At 45.0% G+C, this 17,904-nt stretch overlaps 1 protein-coding gene across 1 annotated transcript in view; it reads left to right on the top strand.

The window, feature by feature from the left end:
- The first annotated feature begins 520 nt into the window (after nt 1–520).
- Nucleotides 521–17,904, top strand: part of LOC135916852 (cytochrome P450 3A2-like) — a 50,406-nt gene continuing 33,022 nt past the window's right edge. The window contains exons 1-4 of the mRNA XM_065450281.2: nt 521–626; nt 6,578–6,674; nt 8,186–8,238; nt 8,722–8,818. Coding sequence (XP_065306353.2) covers nt 571–626; nt 6,578–6,674; nt 8,186–8,238; nt 8,722–8,818 — 303 coding nt within the window. The 5' untranslated portion in view covers nt 521–570. The remainder of the gene's footprint in view (nt 627–6,577; nt 6,675–8,185; nt 8,239–8,721; nt 8,819–17,904) is intronic.

Here is a 17,904-nt window from a genome sequence, read left to right as displayed (position 1 = left end):
CACGCACCTTTTCTACGCACCATGCGGGTTACCGAGTTCGTGAAGCTATTACATTAAGTTTTTCACACGTGCCATGGTTTTTCATTTTTACATTAAGTTTTTCGCCATGCCATGGTTTTTCCAACGAGACGTTGTCGTAGACTCAACGTGGAGCTTGTCTTTGCGCGCACTAACATTATAATATTTAGTTATTCCTCAACAATTTTCGAATGCTGCGGCGACTTACCCGGTTCTGTTGCTTAAGTGGCATGACCTGATTTTATAGAAGCGCTTGCGCGACATATCAAGTGTAGATTTATTTTTAATATGATCTACTACATTTATGTGTGTTTCTTGTATTTGTTGTACTCCCCTCCTGCAATAGCTCTGAATATGACTCTAATGTATGAAACTAAATGCACAGCTTGCCAGGTTGGCACATAAACCAATGCCGTTAAAAAAAGCAACCAAGCAAACGAAAACATAACGCGACATCCTGTAGGCCTTCACCGACATCTGCTCATATACCCTTTCCGCTCCAGTCGCAGCGCGCGCATCGTGAAATCGCTCTGAACGCCGCCATCGGAAGCCATGCTTGCAGCCCTACTTTTGAGCGTCATCGTCGGGTTTGCTGCATGGTTCGTTATGTAAGTACGGCTATACTGACATGTTGACTTGAAGTATACCTTGCCAAAAGTAATACGTGTACCAACCAAATAAATCTTTAAAAGGCAAGACGTTTCGGCTTCCATGGGGAAACACATGTGAACAAGCCTTTCGCATGGAAGGTGAAACGCCTTCAGTTTTAAAATTCTTTTACATCTGCTTACATTTTAAAAAGCCTGTATATAACAAACAGACAGATTACTCTTGAAGTCGCCACTCCAAAATTCTTTATTATTCTCTTCTCGCCCAGCGGCCCTTACTGCTATTGGGTAGTGTCTCCATCTTCAAGGCAGGTCCGTTGTCTGACACTAATGCTTTCATGTTGTCAAACACCTCTAGGCTTTTCATGGAGATAAGAGTACCGGCGTCCACCTCCCCACTTTTTGTACCGCCATCCTGGAACACTAGTCCACACACAACAGGAATACCTGCGTTTTCTTCGCGCTTTGAAATTTTTATGTAAATTTTTATGTCCATGTAAATAAATTTTAATTGCATAGTTGAGTGCTTGGGTAATGTAATCTGTTGAGCGGGTGCTTTAGACTTTATTGACCTGGCATTTGTGACACGACTGCACGTATCTTTTTGTGTAATCTTATGGGGGACCATGCTGACATTTTCGCCAGTTTCATGTAGGTCCGCCAGAGACTATGATTATCAATTTAATGTCGGCTATTGCCGTAAAACTCCAAAATTTTCGGAAGCTGTGTGGGAGGCAATGCAATTCTACCCGTCTGTGTATCTTGTAAAGATTCAGTTCCTTCCCAAATTTTTCTGGCATCTATTGCTTCCTGTTTCACATCAACAAACTTGAGCCCTATTTTGCATCTGTCATGCAAGCTCCTGAACGGTGATTCACCTGAAGTCGGTCTGTTGAAGCTCGCTGACCCGCCAGCTGGCATTTCCTTTCGGCTCTGCAATGTTCGAAAAGTGGGTGAGCAGTACTTGAGCTGTGGGCAACTGGTATCTTGTACCTTCTGGATAGGAACGGAAGCGACGAACATCCTTTAAAGCTGTTTGACCTTTCTTCTCTGTCATCAATTAGTTCACCTCCGCTTTTTAGATGTGTATCTCTGGTAGCCAAATGCGCATACTTAGCGAATATTATCTTGCTTGCGTTTTATCCCTCCCGTCACGTAGTGCGAGGCATCTGTGTTCAGCTCAAGAGACAGAGTGGCTACCGGAATTATGAGGACTGGTTCAGAAGAGATAACTTGTACAAGATCTTTGTCGGTCATTCCGCTGTCACCCGTTAAACAGAACGGTGCATCTTCTTGTGTTAGCCTAGTCAGCAGTCTAGTTTTGATAGCATAGTCGTGTATAAATGCTCGATAATGTCCTGCTAACCCTACTACCTCCCGTAGTGAGCGAAGATCAAAAGGTTCAAACGTTTCGCAAGCGTGCCACTGATAATTTCTTTGTATTCTTCACCCTCTCATGCAGTACTTTGTCCAAGAAGTTACCTTGTTCTTAGAACTCACCTTTACGATAGTTTCTGTCAAAGCTAAGAGGACATATCTCAGCGGTTGTTAATTGAGACGGTTGCTTTTAGAATACGCAATATTGTCTACGTAGACATTGCAGAAACATCCAATGAAGGCTGAACCATATCAATGATTTTGTGAAACCGGCGTTGCAATTCCATCCATCCGCAGTGAAGACGGTTGTATTCGCTGATGTGAAACGGAGTTATGAATGCCGTATACTGTTCTTTATACCCTTGAAGTCGTACTTGCCTAAAACCTTTCCAAGTGTTTATCCAGATAACTGAGTACATCCCTCTTTATCGCCAATTCTTCCATCTATTCTAGGCATATGGAATGAAAGGAGCTGTGTCAGGTTGTCAATTGTTCTATAGTCTGTGCAGAATGGCAGGCTCCCGCCTTCCTTGGCTGCTATGATGACCGGCGATGCATATGGGGGTGCTGATCGACGAATGATACCTGCGTCCAACTTATTCGCAAGCTCTCTTTCAGCAATGCTTCCTTTTCTCTGGTGAGGATCTAAGGTTAAAAAAGAACTTCAAAGTTTATGGTACCTCGAGGATATCCTCTGCAACAGCATAATTCAGCATATATTATAGGAACGTCCACTTTATTTTTTTACAATGCGAATTTCTTTCTGATTCCACACAAATTCCGGCTGATGGAGATCTTTGCTCACAGATCCAGTGTCACGCCTATTTATGCTAAGGTTCTGCAAATCATTAATAGGACGCAAGAGCCTAAAATCATACTCAATGCCTTCTATAAAGTGGGCCAGTACTCCTGCAGCTCGTGACAGATACTTTTTCCTCTCACTCCACCCGTATCCCTGCCCAATGACTGTTTTTCCTGTATATATGTTATCTCCAATGGCTCTGCTTTTTTATATTATTGTGACCGAAACACCACTGCATACACAAGCTGGCATCGTCTCACCATCCTCATGAAGGTGTACATGAAATTAACTAGATGACATCAGTAGGACGGTGTCATTTGCTGCAGAGACAAGTTTAAAATTTGCCTCTGCCTTTTCCCGCTTTTGAACTTTTGACTGTGGGGGTTTCTTTACAGGAGTTATAGGTGTTGCGATGCTCTTGCCAAAGTAGACCTCACATCTTCCAACACGACGGATCCTTCTCATCCCAGCGATTCACGCTCGTCGTCCCTGCAAGAACTTGTATAATCTTCTAGTTTTGTTCAGTCAAGAAATGCGCAAATAGCTTTACTAGCTAAAAGAGCGCTTCCAGTGTTTTTGGAGCTTTCGCTAAAACTTTTTACCACAAATGTCTAGGTGAGCCGTGGATGATAAGCGTAAAAAGCAATTACACCAAGAGTGCAGGTTCAGGAAGGCGAAGAAGTCGCTGTTTCTCTAAAAATGCTCGAGTGGTTCTCCCAACTTGAAACGGTACAATAGTGCTTAGTGCCACCTCTCACACAATCTCATGTTCAAAGTCAGAAGGAAACTCTCCTTACATTTAATCGAGCGTTCAGGCTCTTATTGCGAAAGTCGCCAGTCATGCCAATTTGTTGCTATCCCGCTAAGGAATTGTCGCATGTTATCACTAGGTCTTCATCAGACAGCCTTCCACTGTTCTTCGCAGCTTATTTATATAGAGCTATCCACCATTGCAAACTTTCAGATGAGCCGTCAAACTTTTCCGCACTGACTACTCGTGATGAATGATTTGCCCACTTGTTGAAAGCAGAAGCCAGTCTCGACAATATAGCCTTGTAACGAAATTTGCCGTTGTTGAATTGATATGATGGATGGATGGATGGATTAAAAACTGTATTAGGGTCATTTGGGGCGCGCCCTAGCTCGCAGCGGGTCGCTCCCACGTCGGGACAGAGAGGCCGAGCCTCTCCGCTGTGTCGCGGGCCCGTTGGACAGCCCATAACTGTTCTTCGAGGTTGGGGCTGCGTAGGACAGCATCCCACCATGAAGAAGTGTTACTTTCATCGCCGCGTAACGCGGGGCATCGCCAGAGCATGTGAGGTAAGTTCGCTAAGTCACTGCATAGTGCACATGCATTTGTCGTCTGAATTTCGGGGTACATCTTGTGAAGAAGTAGCGGGTTTGGGTATGCCCCCGTCTGTAGAAGCCTTAGTGTCAAAGCCTGAGGTCTATTGAGTTTGCAATGCGGGAGTGGGTAGATCCTCCGAGCCAAGTAAAAGCGCTTGGTAATTTCGGCGTACGAGGAAGGAGAGTCCCGATTGTTAGTACCCCCGGCGTCACGCTGCCCGGTAGCTACGCGGTTGATGATCCGTCGCGCAGCTCCGTGTGCAGACTCATTGAGGTTGGGCGGGGCACCCTCGATCTGTCCCATGTGGGCTGGAAACCAGATTAATGTGTGGGGCTTGATCTCTTTGCTTCCTAATATCCCTAGGGCCAGCTCGGATATGGTTCCTTTGGCAAATGCCCTAACAGCTGCTATCGAGTCACTGTATATTGATGTCCTCTTGTTGTCTAATAAGGCCATCGCTATTGCAGCCTGCTCTGTGATTTCAGAGGACGTCGTCCGAATCGAGATTGCGTTCGTTATTTGGCTTTCATGATTTACGCTAACTACAGCGAAGCCCTGTCCGTCGGCGTAGCGGGCAGCGTCTACGAAACTGTTCTGTGAAGCCCGTTCACGAGCCTTTTCCAGGAGAGCCTTCGCGCGCGCCCGACGTCTTCCCACGTTGTGTTCTGGATGGACGTTTCGTGGGATCGGCGCGACAGTGATGCGGTCCCGCTGCTCTCGAGGAATGCTGCAGAACTTTGTTTTGATTACTCTGGAGGGAACGCCCTGCTCCTGTAAGATGTGTCTTCCAGCATGTGTGGTAGATAGCCTGATGAACTGGGCCCTCTCCTGTGCTTCCGCTATTTCCTATAGCGTGGTATGCATGCCAAGTTGAAGTAAGCATTCCGTGGGAGTGTATATAGGCAGGCCGAGAGCTCTCTTGATTGCCTTCCTGATTAATGCATTGAGCTTATCCCTCTCCGATCTTTGCCAGTTGTTTATGGCCGCGACGTAAGTGAAATGACACATTACGAACGCATGTACTAATCTCACGAGGTTATCTTCTCCGAGGCCTTGCTGCCGGTTGGCCACCCTTGTGATTAGTCTGATGGCATTGTCCATCTTCTTAGTGAGTCGCAGCACTGTCTGGTTGTTTGAACCACTCGACTCTACCATCATGCCGAGAATCCGGATAGCATCCACTCTCGGAATATAGTCTCCGTCTTTTGTGCGCAGTTTTGTGTCGCATTCGGCGACTGGCTTCCATCCCTTTGGTTTCGGGCCTCTGCACTTGGGTCGATAAAGTAGCAGTTCCGACTTGTGCGGTGAGCACCGAAGGCCCATGGAGTCAAGGTATCTCTCGGTAGCATCAATCGCCTCTTGCAGGGCCGTCTCTACCTGACCTTCACTACCTCCCGTACACCAGATGGTCACATCGTCTGCGTATATGGTATGACTGATACCGTCAATAGCAGAGAGTGTCCGGGATAGACCGATCATGACTAGGTTAAAGAGAGTTGGGGATGTGACTGACCCTCGTGGCGTCCCCTTAGACCCCAGCTTGATCATGTCTGAAGTCAGGTCCCCGATCTTAAGGGTGGCTTCTCTGTCTGACAGGAAAGATCTCGTGTAGGAATGAAAGTGCTTCCCCAGGTTTAGGCTCGAGATTGTGTTTAAAACGCACGAGTGAAGAATGTTATCAAATGCCTTTTCCAGATCTAGACCTAGTATGGCTCTCGTGTCCCGCGTAATACAGTCAATATTGTGATGCTTGATGAGCTTCATCGCGTCCTGAGTCGAGAGTCCGACCCTGAAGCCGATCATGTTGTGTGGATAAATGTCATGGTCCTCCAGGTAGCGTGAAAGCCTGTTTAAGATTGCGTGCTCAGCAACTTTCCCCACGCACGATGTGAGCGAAATTGGGCGGAGGTTATCGAGGCTGGGCGGCTTGCCTGGCTTGGGGATGAGAATGGTGTTGGCAGATTTCCACATTTCCGGGACTTTGCCACTGCTCCATGCTTGGTTAATGATGTCCTTTAGGTATTCGATGGACTTCTCGTCCAGATTCCGTAGAACTTTGTTTGTGATCTTGTCCGGACCCGGAGCCGATCTGCCGTTGAGGGCGTGAGCTCGTCAGATGTAGCTTCCCGGAACATGACAGTTCTTTCCAGTGGTTATTTTCCTTTTCCACAAGCCCATTACAGCGCATTCTGCCTTATTTTCTTTCAACTGCATGACCACAATTCGCATGTCCTCCTAATGTCATTTTTAATCCCAATCCAACGCGCTTATGTTGAACTCTCGGCTAAATGTATACCTTAGTAGAACGCATGGTTCCGTGGTAGTGGAAAATACTTCATATTCAAGGTTAGATACATCCCATAAATACTAACGAAAAACTGTATTGCATCCCGTCGACAGCAAACGTTGTTCTATGTTTTTCAGACAACGGAAGAGACGACTGTCATTGTTTAAAGATCTCGGAATCCCCGGACCTCCTCCAAGTTTTATTTCAGGAAACCTTTCTGAGGTGATGCGGAAGGTAAAGCTTGCTTTATAAAAATGGTATTTAGAAACATAATAATTAAGTCGGTACAAAACAGCTAGAGGTGAGCATGTTTTGAAAAGTTGTGGGGCAATGTTCTTCAGCTGCATGAATACAGTGACAATACTGTTTGCACAAATCGCCTCTTTGCTACGTTAAAACGGTTGAAAAAGCGTTCAACGCCGGAAATATTCATCAGGAGTATGGTAATGTTAAATATCAATGTTGCATCAATGTTAAATATAAACGTTCTGTATTATTGAACGCCAAGGCGGCCGCATTTGGATGGGCGTGAAATGCCATAACACCTGTGTTCTTAGATTTATGTGTACGTTAAACAACCCCAGGTGGTCCAAATTCCCGTAGTCCCCCATAACACCGGGCATCATTTTCAGATTGCCGTTTTGGCACGTAAAAACATATAATTTTTTATTATAACAAAATATAGTTGTTCACGCAAGTAAAATAATTCCTACGATTTAACAATAAGGAAGCATTCATGCTCAAATAAACCTCACTAGCTTCAGCACAATAATAGATAACAGAGGACTTACTGATTCAAGCATAAGAACTGAAGCACGACACCTCAATATACAAACTTTGCTTAAGAACGACCCCTAGAAAGTTCGATTCACCTTCGAAAGAGTGCTGAACTATGCCAAAATGAATGCAATTACCATGAATTTCTGTTTCGTGCTGGAATTACTTCAATATTTGTTAGATTCGAACAACTTTAGAGATGAAAGGGAAAATTGTCGTTCACCCAGTTGCCGCATGAAGCAACAACATTACCTCGGATTAGGCAAATTTTCTCTGACTGCAAAGCTTACTTTCTTGGAAACCCGTAAGAATGTGCCTTCTATATTTTCATGCTGCAGTCGGGTAGATAAATATTTTATCTTTAACGAAAAATCGTTCTACTGGCGGACTTGTGCAGAACTTGGTTGCAACAAAATTGGTATAACGATACTGTAAAAGTAGCACTCCCCATTCTGTTACCAGGTCCCTACTAGGCAGCGTCCATAAATAAGTGAAAACAACATTTTCTCAACTTCAGACATTGATGTACGCATTCTCGCCAAATTTAAAGATTGACCATTGCTATTCTTTTCTCATAGTGATCACACTCCGTACAAATATCGGCTGTAAGAAGTAAGGTTGCACATATATTGCAAGGCTAAAAGGACCTTTCGGAGATTTAAAGAAAACGTTCTCCTCACCTAACACACATTTAGCAGCACGCGAATGTTGATGTGGAGAAGCAAGTCATCTTTCGCAGTTGAGCAAGCAAGAGTGACAGATGTTGTACTGCCCAAAAATAGTAATTTTAGTTCGGATGTATCGTCCTACTCCCAAAAATAATGTATAATAGATGTGTTATACGATACGCTCTTCTCAATTCAAGAAACAAAATTCACACAAGTCCCATAGTACAATTCGTTGTTGCTGCGCCAAGGAATAGAGTGGCTACCTGGCTACAGCAGTTTTTTTCTGGTGGTTATCTTTAGGGAGCACTGGTCGCTTTCAAGGAATGGCTAGACAAATACGGAGACATTGTAGGGTAAGCGTTTGTTGTTCTTTTGTTTGTTTTCAGAAATAAATATAAAGGAATATATACTAATGCCATGCGGCCCACAGGGTGAATAAACAAAGAAACTGTGTATCTGATGCCCTAATATTGCCTGGTTAAGTTATTTCCTTCCTCTTCAATACTTAGCAGTTCGTTGCTATTGTTCGCTGTATGACGTCCGGAAAATAATAGGCTGCAATGCATAATCATGCCATCTTTAGTGATACCGTGTTATCGCTCGGGAGGTTTTCTGTCCATTCATGTCTACTATTAACCTCCGGACCCTGAAATTTCCTCCCATAATTTCGAAAAGTGATGTGTTGCGCGAAACTACAGATAACCATACGAAAAATACATTACACTTACCGGTTTCTGGAGCCGTAATTCCTGTTTATGACGCCATACTGTCAACCCAGTACCGTATACATTAAATCTTCTACATGTATCCTTACTTTGTGGCGTGACGTTTTACAGATTCTACAACGGGGCTCATCCGTTTATTATAGTGAAAGATCTCGAACTAATCAAGAAGATACAGATAAAAGATTTCAACAATTTTACAAGTCGAGGAGTGAGTACAAATGTTCAACCTTCGTGCTTCTTCATTTTAAAATACCTATTCATCATCATTTATTGTTCCCTTAAGGGTCCCTTCATGGACATTACACAAGGGGGGGGGGGGGCGACAGCGATGGGAAAGAGCCATGCATCAGCTCAAAAAAAGAAAAAGAAAGAAAAAGTACAAACAAACGTAACAAAAAATTAATAGTAAACTGTAGAAAAGATCAGGTATAAACAGAACAATGAAAATATCTCAAACTGAGTAGCAATAAATTAAAAGAAAAGTGTAGACCTAAATGTGAAACACGCTAAGCATAAGTGGCAAAGAAGAAGAGAAGGAAAAATAGGCGATGACAGAAGCAAGTCGGATTGCTGGGAAAGGAAACGTGAGGAAAAGTTGCTATTTTGGGCTGAAATGGTCTGAAAGTAACTGTCTAAATTTGGAGGGTATTGACTCTAAGACCACGGCTTCGGGAAGATTGTTCTATTCTTTTATGGCGATGGGGAGGAAGGGTTTGTTCAAGGCGTTGGAAGAACCATGCAAACGCTGTACGCTAAGGGAGTTAAGTAAACGTTGGGATGAGCGTAACGGAGCATGTAAAAACTCGCGCAGTGCAGGAAAGTTAAAGTATAATTTATGAAAAAGACAGAGCACTGCAAGTTTCCGGCGGAGTGCCAGGGGTTTGAGTCCGAGAGACAATTTCATGGCAGTAATGCTGTGCCAAGGTGAGTACTGGGAAGTTATGAAGCGGGCTGCCCGGTTCTGAGTGGCTTCGAGCGACTGAATCAAGTAAACCTGGTGAGGGTTCCATAAGGCTGATGCATACTCCATTTTAGAGCGGACGTATGTTTCGTATGCTAGTTGCCTGATGGATGGAGGGGACATAGCCAGAGATCTTCGGATGAAACCAAATGTCCTGGAAGTGTTTGCACAAAGTTTGGTGATATGGTCCACCGAAGTTAGCTTGTTAGTAATTTCGACTCCCAGGTACCTGTATGAGTTTGTTACTGCTAACGCCGTTGAGTTCCGCGAGTATGGGACAAGGGTAGTGGAACGCTTACATGAGATGTGCACGCATTTATATTTTGAAATACTAAGCTGCATGAGCCAGTCGGAACACCATTTCTGGATTTTGTTCAGGTCGTCTTGTAATGATTCCTGGTCGCTATTATCGGAGATGCGGCGATAAATGACGCAATTGTCCGCAAAAAGACGGACGGATGACGAAATCCCAGATGACAGGTCGTTGATGAAAATTAGGAAGAGAAGCCCAGCAAGAACGGAATCCTGGGGAACTCGAGAGATAACGTTAGTAGTTTCAGACGCATGACTGGCGATGACGGTGAACTGTGAGCGGTTAATTAAAAAGCAGTGAATCCAAGATAAGATAAGAGGATCGCGTGATAAGCATGGAAGTTTACACAATAGACGTTGGTGAGGAACGCGGTCAAATTTTTTTGAAAAATCCAAGTAGGTGACGTCTGTTTGGAATGAAGAACCTAAATTAAGGTGGAGATCGGTTGTAAATTCGAAAAGTTGGGTTTCGCACGAGAAGCCTGCCCTGGAACCATGCTGTTTGGGAAAGAAGAAAGAATTGTGATCGAGGTGATTCGCAATATGGGAGTGTATTATATGCTCGAAGAGCTTGCATGAGGTGCATGGTAATGAAATGGGACGATAATTAGAGGGGTCAGCATGGTCGCCGCTCCAAAAAATTGGCACAACCTTGCTTGATTTCCAGACATCCGGAATTTGACTGATATTGAGGGACTGGGCGAAGACGATTTGCAGGATTTGGCTTGTGAAAAGTTTCGTGCCTTTAAGTATTTTAGCAGGAATGTTAACAGGTCCGGGTGAAGTGGACGGCTTGAGGTTATCGATGGGCATTGAAATTCCCTCAGATGTGATGGTTACGGGTGGCATTGGAATAACATTTAGGCTCGGTAAAGTAATGCTCTTATCCGCTGGCTCGTGAGTGAAAACTGAGGTGAAGTAGGAATTCATCGCGTCTGATCGCTCGCAAAGCGGAACGTCTGTGCCGTCTTGTCTTTTTAAGGATATGTTATAGGACCTGTTCTTGTTGGGCTGTAGCAAATTCCAAAATTTCTTGGGGTCAACACGCCATATTTCTAGAAGATCGTGACTGTAGAATTTTCTTGTGGATGACCGCAATAATCTAGTGTATTCGCGAAGGATGCCAAAGTAGTTCTCCCATTCTGCAGGTGATCCGGAGTTCTTGGCATTACGGAAGAGGCGCTTCTTTTTTCGTGATAGCTTACGCACCGAGTTAGAATACCAATGCTTAGCGGCATCCCCGCGGATGCAGATGAGTGGGACGTAAGCGTCTATGAGCGATAAGGTTGTATGCCTAAAAACACAGAAATTTTCGTTCACGAATCTTGTAGCTGTGGACGCATGAAATGTCGTGAAAAAGTGTTCGGGGTCGGAGTTTATGCTCGCGAAGTCAGCTTTACTGTGATCACGGATGTACTTGATGGACGGTTGACAAGGGGAGACTTCAATCGTGAGGTTAAAGAACAAGAGATTGTGATCACTTAGCCAACTGTAATATGAAACGGATTGAATTAACTCAGGAGTGGAAACAAGGATGAGGTCAAGAATATTTCAGCCTCGTGTTGGCTTGTTTACTGCTTGGAAAACATTTGAAGGGAGGACCATTTCAAGTAAATCTTTAGGCCCAAACAATGAAACGTTCGTTTCCTTCGAGCGCTTCCTAACCTTACGTGAGGCCTCCTTACAGCGAAGGACCGATGGAGGAAGCAAGCATACTCTGAAAGCTCCCTTCACCCGTCCTCACGTAAGGAGCGGTTGCCGCCATGCCTGGGTTCGAGATTATCTCTTAAAAGCTTTAGGCGAACACCAGAACACCCCTATTCAATAAAAAAAGGTTGTATCGTCGCACAAGCTCTAAGTTCATGAGCTAATATAGAGAAGCGTGGACGCTATTTTTTAGTTTTGTTTACTAAATCTAAAGAAGCAGTGCATTACAGTGCGAAACTTGATGTGCTCCAGCAACGCTGGCACGCCGGCGTCGTGCAACGCCTAGCAACGCTTCCATGCCGCACGCGTGACTGAAACGAACGTGCCTGGCAAAACGTACCGTGCTCGCGCTTCTCCGAAAGTGGGCGGCAGCGCGCACGCGCAAGAAAACGTCACGTGGTTAAGCAGTGAGGCGAAGTGCTCGTTCAGGGCCAGGAGCGGCGTAAGGACGCATGAAGGTAGCTTGGCCCAAACAATAAAACGTTCCTTTTAGGGGTGTGCGAATATTGAAATTTTCGATTACGAATCGAATAGGAATAAGGCGAAGAACTCTCTTCGAATATCGAATCGAATATCGAATACATATGTAGTATTAAAAAATTGCAAGAGAGGTAACAATAGCTTTATTACTAGGGGTGTGCGAATATTCGAAATTTCGAATACGAATCGAATATTTTCCTTATTCGAAGCGTATTCGATTCGAGAAATGCATATTCGGAAATTCCCGAATATTCGAAGATGGCCCAATAACGGTAGAAACGGCGAATATTCTGACAGGCGGAATAATTGAACAATCAACGAATTATATGCTTGCTCCGCGTTCTCCTCAGAACATGTTTATTCACTAAGAACTTCGCATGACCGGCTCATTATTTGTATGCTCTGTTTCAGTCTATCTGCATGACGCCCGTGAGACACGATCAGTTTCAGTTTATTTTTACCAACCTTTATTCTATGGCTCTTTCATAACCATATATGATGTCCTTTAGGGCTCTGTAACTATATGCGATGAAATATGTACCCCCAAAGCGTTACCTGGACTATCTTTAGATGTTTGGAAATTAAAAAGAAATAAATATGTCCGAGGAGAACGTTGCATCGCCATCGACGACTCCTGCCTTGTGTTCCCGCTTTTCTCATGTAATCGCGGCTCTCTGCTACCTGCTGCGCTTCTTCTTCTCGAGGCAAACACAAAACACGCTAACTTCGCCACTGCGCTATTTGCAACTATCTCAGTGCTGATACAGCCCTCGATCAGGCGTGTTCTCTAAGAATGGCATCAACTGCAGGTGACGAGCCACCGAGCAAGCAAGAAAAGAAAGCCGGAAGAAGTCTCCTTTGGCGGCACTACACAAAGCTCTCGGCGTCGACAGCTCGGTGCAAGTCGTGCGAACATACTCTTGAAACACCAGCGGGAATGACCACTACTATTCAAAATCAGATGAAGCAGCACCCTTTGGTGATGGAAGAGTACCAAAAAGAGGCCATTTGAAATCCTCCATTGAAGAATCAACCGACACTGGATGATATACTTCAGCAGAGACAGCAGTCATTGTCTCAGAAGAAAGAAAACGCACTTCAGCAGAATGTGGCAGCCATTCATTTCTCCACCATTTCTGCCACATCAGTTCAAAGCACTGGTCGAAGCAGCTGTAGAGTCGTGCTACAGTCAGCCACCTTGAACAAAATTGTCGCGTGTGCTCGTCCCGCGCATGTACAACGGCACAACAGCAAAGGTACGACACGAGCTGCTAAAAGTACTTGAACATGGAACAAGCACTCTCGCTATTACGAGCGATATCTGGACGTCGCATGCCAACGAGGGGTTTGTAAGCCTCACGTGTCATTTTCCTGCGGTGAAGTTCGACATGAAAAAGTTGACTTTGAACACGCGACACATGCCGGAGAGTCACACGGCTGTGAACATAGCTGCGTCATTGGAGCAGCTATGCACCGACTGGGGGATACCAATCGACTGCGTGAAGTACACCGTGACGAACAGCGGCCGCAATATCCAAGCGGCCGCAATATCCAAGCGGCCGCAATATCCGAGCGGCTGCCAGGAGACTGCCTTAGCTCCAGCGAGCCTGCTTTGCGCACACTCTGTACCTAGTGATCAGCAATGAAATGTCGTGTACTCCGACAATCAACACACTCTGCAAGAAGGCTAAAGCGATTGTAGAGAACTGCAAGCATAGCCCTAGTGCACACAAAAGACTGATCGATCTGCAGACGTAGCTGAACAAAGACGTGCTCTATGTTGTGTAGGATGTTGACACAAGATGGAACAGTCAGTACCTCATCCTCTCAGGGCTCCTTGAACTCTAAGAGTCTATCAGACTTGAACTCACATTTTCGGACACGAGCTTAGATATCTTTAACTCTGCAAAGTGAAGAGATGCAGTGGAGTTCTTGGAGGCATCGAAGACCTTATTTGACGCAACTGTGATCTTAAGTGCTGGAAAGTACCCCTCACTGTCCTGTCAAATTCCAATTATTTTTGGAATGCTGCATTGCCTCGAAGATTGCAAAGGCAACTCGGCGTTTGCTAACAATCTCGCAAAATCTGTCAAGACTCGTTTCGCTGAGTGAGAATTTGACGAAGTGGTCAACCTGTTTCTTGATCCAAGCTTTAAGTTCATCAGGCGTCTGGTTAGATTATCTGGCATTGCAACAAGGTAGCTCCGCGCAGCGTAGAACCCAGTGAGGACACTGCCATGCCAGCGTCGTGTCCTGGTGTCCACTGTATGGAAAGCTTTTGACGGTCTAGTGATGAACAAGGAGAACGCACATTTGGTGTCTGCCTCTCAGAGGGAAGTTACAGACTATACGGAAAAGCATCTTCTCGAAAGGGGCAAGGATCCTTGTGAGTGGTAGCAGTCCATTGGCCGCTTCACGTACTCGCCCACAAGTACTTCGCCATCGCTGCCATTTCAGTTCCAAGTGAAAGTCTTTTCTACCGTTTGAATTGTTGTCACAGTGCATACAGCGCGTTTACTTTCTGAACATGTTGAGCAGTTAGTTTTCCTTCATGATAATCACTGAAAAGTGCATTACTTGACTGAGAGCATTATCTGTCATTACCTGTGCGCATTATCTGTAATGAGTGTCTTTTTAACCTGCAGCAGCGTTGTAAAATGCAATATTTTTAACAAGCGTTATAAAGCTATTGTTACCACATTTTGCAACTTTTTAATACTACGTACGTACATATTCGATATGCGATTCGATATTCGAAGACAGTTTTTTGTCTTATTCGTATTCGATTCGTATTCGAAAATTTCAATATTCGCACACCCCTATTTATTACCCTTTTAAAAATAACATTACATTTTACAAGGTTGCTTCAAATTAAAGAGGTACTCAATTATAGATAATGGACTCAGGCAATGCCCTCAGTCAGGTAAAACGCTTGTTACAGATTGTCGTGAAGGAAAATTAACTGCTCAATATGGCCAGAAAGTAAACGCTCTCTATGCACTGTCACATTTCTACCGGTAGAAAAGACTCTTTCACTAGGAACTGAAGTGGCAGGGATCGCCAAGTACTTCCGGGCGAGTGCACTTAAAAGCGGGTACCTGAAGCGGCCAATGGACTGCCACCACTCACAAGGATTCATGCCCCTTTCCAGAAGAGGCTTTTGCGCGTAGTCTGTAACTTCCCTCTCAGGGGCAGATGCCAAATGTGTCTTCTCTTTGTTCATCACTAGATCGTCAAAAGCATTCCATACACTCGATGCCACCAGTGGACACGAAGTCGACGCTGGCACGGCGGTGTCCCCACGGTGTTCCGCGACGGCTTCCTGGAGCTCCCTTGTCACAAGGTTTTTCAGCCAGATCATCTGACCAGATGCCTGATGAACTGTGGCCATAAAGCGCGGATCAAGAAACATGCCTAGGCTGGCCACTTCATCAAATTTCCACTCCGCACAAAGAGCCTTGATACATTTTGAATCAATGTTAGCAAACCCTGAGTTGCCTTTGCAACCTTCAAGGCAATGGGGCATTCCAAAAATAATTGGAATTATAAAGCTTGGTGAAAAAGAAACCGAAAATGATCATGTCTCAAATGCCTGAAGCAGATAGACTGAAACAGAGCATACAGATAATGGCAACTCAGGGTTGCAAAGGCAACCCTGAGTTGCCTTTGCAACCTTCAAGGCAATAGGGCATTCCAAAATAATTGGAATTATAAAGCTTGGTGAAAAAGAAACCGAAACTGATCATGTCTCAAATGCCTGAAACAGATAGACTGAAACATAGCATACAGATAATGAGCGGATCATGCGAAGTTCTCAGTTAATAAACATGTTCTTAGGAGAATGCGGAGCAAGCATACAATTGGTTAATTGCTCAATTATTCGCAGTCTATCCGAATATTCGCCGTTTCCACCGTTATTCGGCCGTCCTCGGATATTCGTGAATTTCCGAACATGCATTTCTCGAATCGAATACGCTTCGAATATGGAAAATATTCGATTCGTATTCGAAATTCCGAATATTCGCACACCCCTAGTTCCTTTCCTTCGAGCGCTTCCTAACCTTACGTGAGGCCTCCTTACAGCGAAGGACCGATGGAGGAAGCAAGCGTACTCTGAAAGCTCCCTTCACCCGTCCTCACCTAAGGAGCGGTTGCCGCCTGCCTGGGTTCGAGATTATCTCTTCAAATCTTTCCGCGAACACCATTATTATATTAAAAAATGTTGTATCGTCGCACAATCTCTAAATTGAATAGCCAATATAGAGAAGCGTGGACGCTTTCTTCTAGTTTCGTTTACTAAACTTAAAAAAAAGTTGCGCATTACAGTGCAAAACTTCATGTGCTCCAGCAACGCTGGCACGCCGGCGTCTTGCAACGCCTAGCAACGCCTAGCAATGCTTGCATGCCGCACGCGTGACTGAAACGAACATGCCTGGCAAGACGTACCGTGCTCGCGCTTCTCCGCAGGTGGGCGACAGTGCGCATGCGCAAGCGAATGCCACGTGGTTAAGCAGTGAGGTGAAGCGCTCGTTCAGGGCCAGGAGCGGCGTAAGGATGCATGAAGGTAGCTTTATAGCTACCTTATGCTGAGGAAGCACCAAGGAAGCCTTCACCGAGGGCCCCTCAGTAAGGAAGCTTTCAGAGCGACATAAGGTAGCCTCACCCCAATGAAGGCTTCCTTAGAGAGGTAAGGAAGATTTCATTGTTTGGCTTCTTATGCTGAGGAAGTACCAAGGAAGCACCAAGGAAGCCTTCACCGAGGGCGCCTCAGTAAGGAACCTTTCAGAGTGACATAAGGTAGCCTCACTGCAATGAAGGCTTCCTTACTGAGGTAAGGAAGATTTCATTGTCTGGCCCTTAGATTGGCGAGGTGACGCAGTAAGAGCCTCCCAGTCGATGTCCGGGTAGTTAAAATCACCGCAAAGTATTAGATTGGCATGAGGAAATTGGGATTGCAAGTCTTGAACTACAGAGTGAAGGCCCGTAATAAAAGAATGATCCATGTCAGGTGCTCGATAACATACAGTTAGTACATCGGTACAAGAGGGAAGGCAAATTTTCAGACACATTATTTCGCTGTGGCTGTTTATGTCGAGTAAAGTGGATCAAAAAGTTGAATTCAGAAGAGCAAGAATGCCGCCTCCCCGGCGATCTACTCGATCTCGCCTGTAGATATGAAAGGACCGGTTGCTGTGGAGCGATGCTCTATCGTTAACATCAGGTGTTAGGCAAGATTCAGTAAATAAAGCGATGTCAGGTCTATGGTCTTCGAGGACGGCCTCAACTATTTCTTTTTTTCGGCAGGTCGCTACTTATATTTGTCAGTAGGACAGAAATTTTGCTAGTTTTAGCTGTGCGCAGGCATTCTGACAGCTGGACCTGCGGCAGGGATGTGTCGCACGGCATTTGCGTTAACCGCTATGAATGAAGTTCTACGACGAAATCTGTTTCGGCGTTGTAAGTGAAAAGTTTTCTGCCGATAACGACGAACTTATCAAAGCAGATCTTGAATGAGGCGTTAGTTTGTTGTCCACAAGAAAAAAAGCTTTCTTTTGGGCTAGCCGAACTTTAGCTGAGTAATCCTCACGAACTGAGAATAGGGTTTCTTTAAGTTTCTGCCCTGCAACAAGAATTCTTGATTTAGCTTTCAAGTGCGCAAGCTCAACTGTGATTGGGCGGTTTTTACCTGACTCGACACGACCTAGTCGGCGTGCACGTTCGATATCTTCGCTACCAATTGTACTACCTACGTGTTCGGAGCAGAAGGAAGTAATGTGCGCTTCAGACTGGTCCGGGCTTTCGCCGAGTTCGTAGAATACTCACCGACTCACAAG

This window comes from Dermacentor albipictus, chromosome 7, assembly GCF_038994185.2.
Source record: "Dermacentor albipictus isolate Rhodes 1998 colony chromosome 7, USDA_Dalb.pri_finalv2, whole genome shotgun sequence".
Lineage (NCBI taxonomy): Eukaryota > Metazoa > Arthropoda > Arachnida > Ixodida > Ixodidae > Dermacentor > Dermacentor albipictus.
Note: the sequence above shows the minus strand (reverse complement) of the source record. Positions and strands in the feature narration are given on the sequence as shown.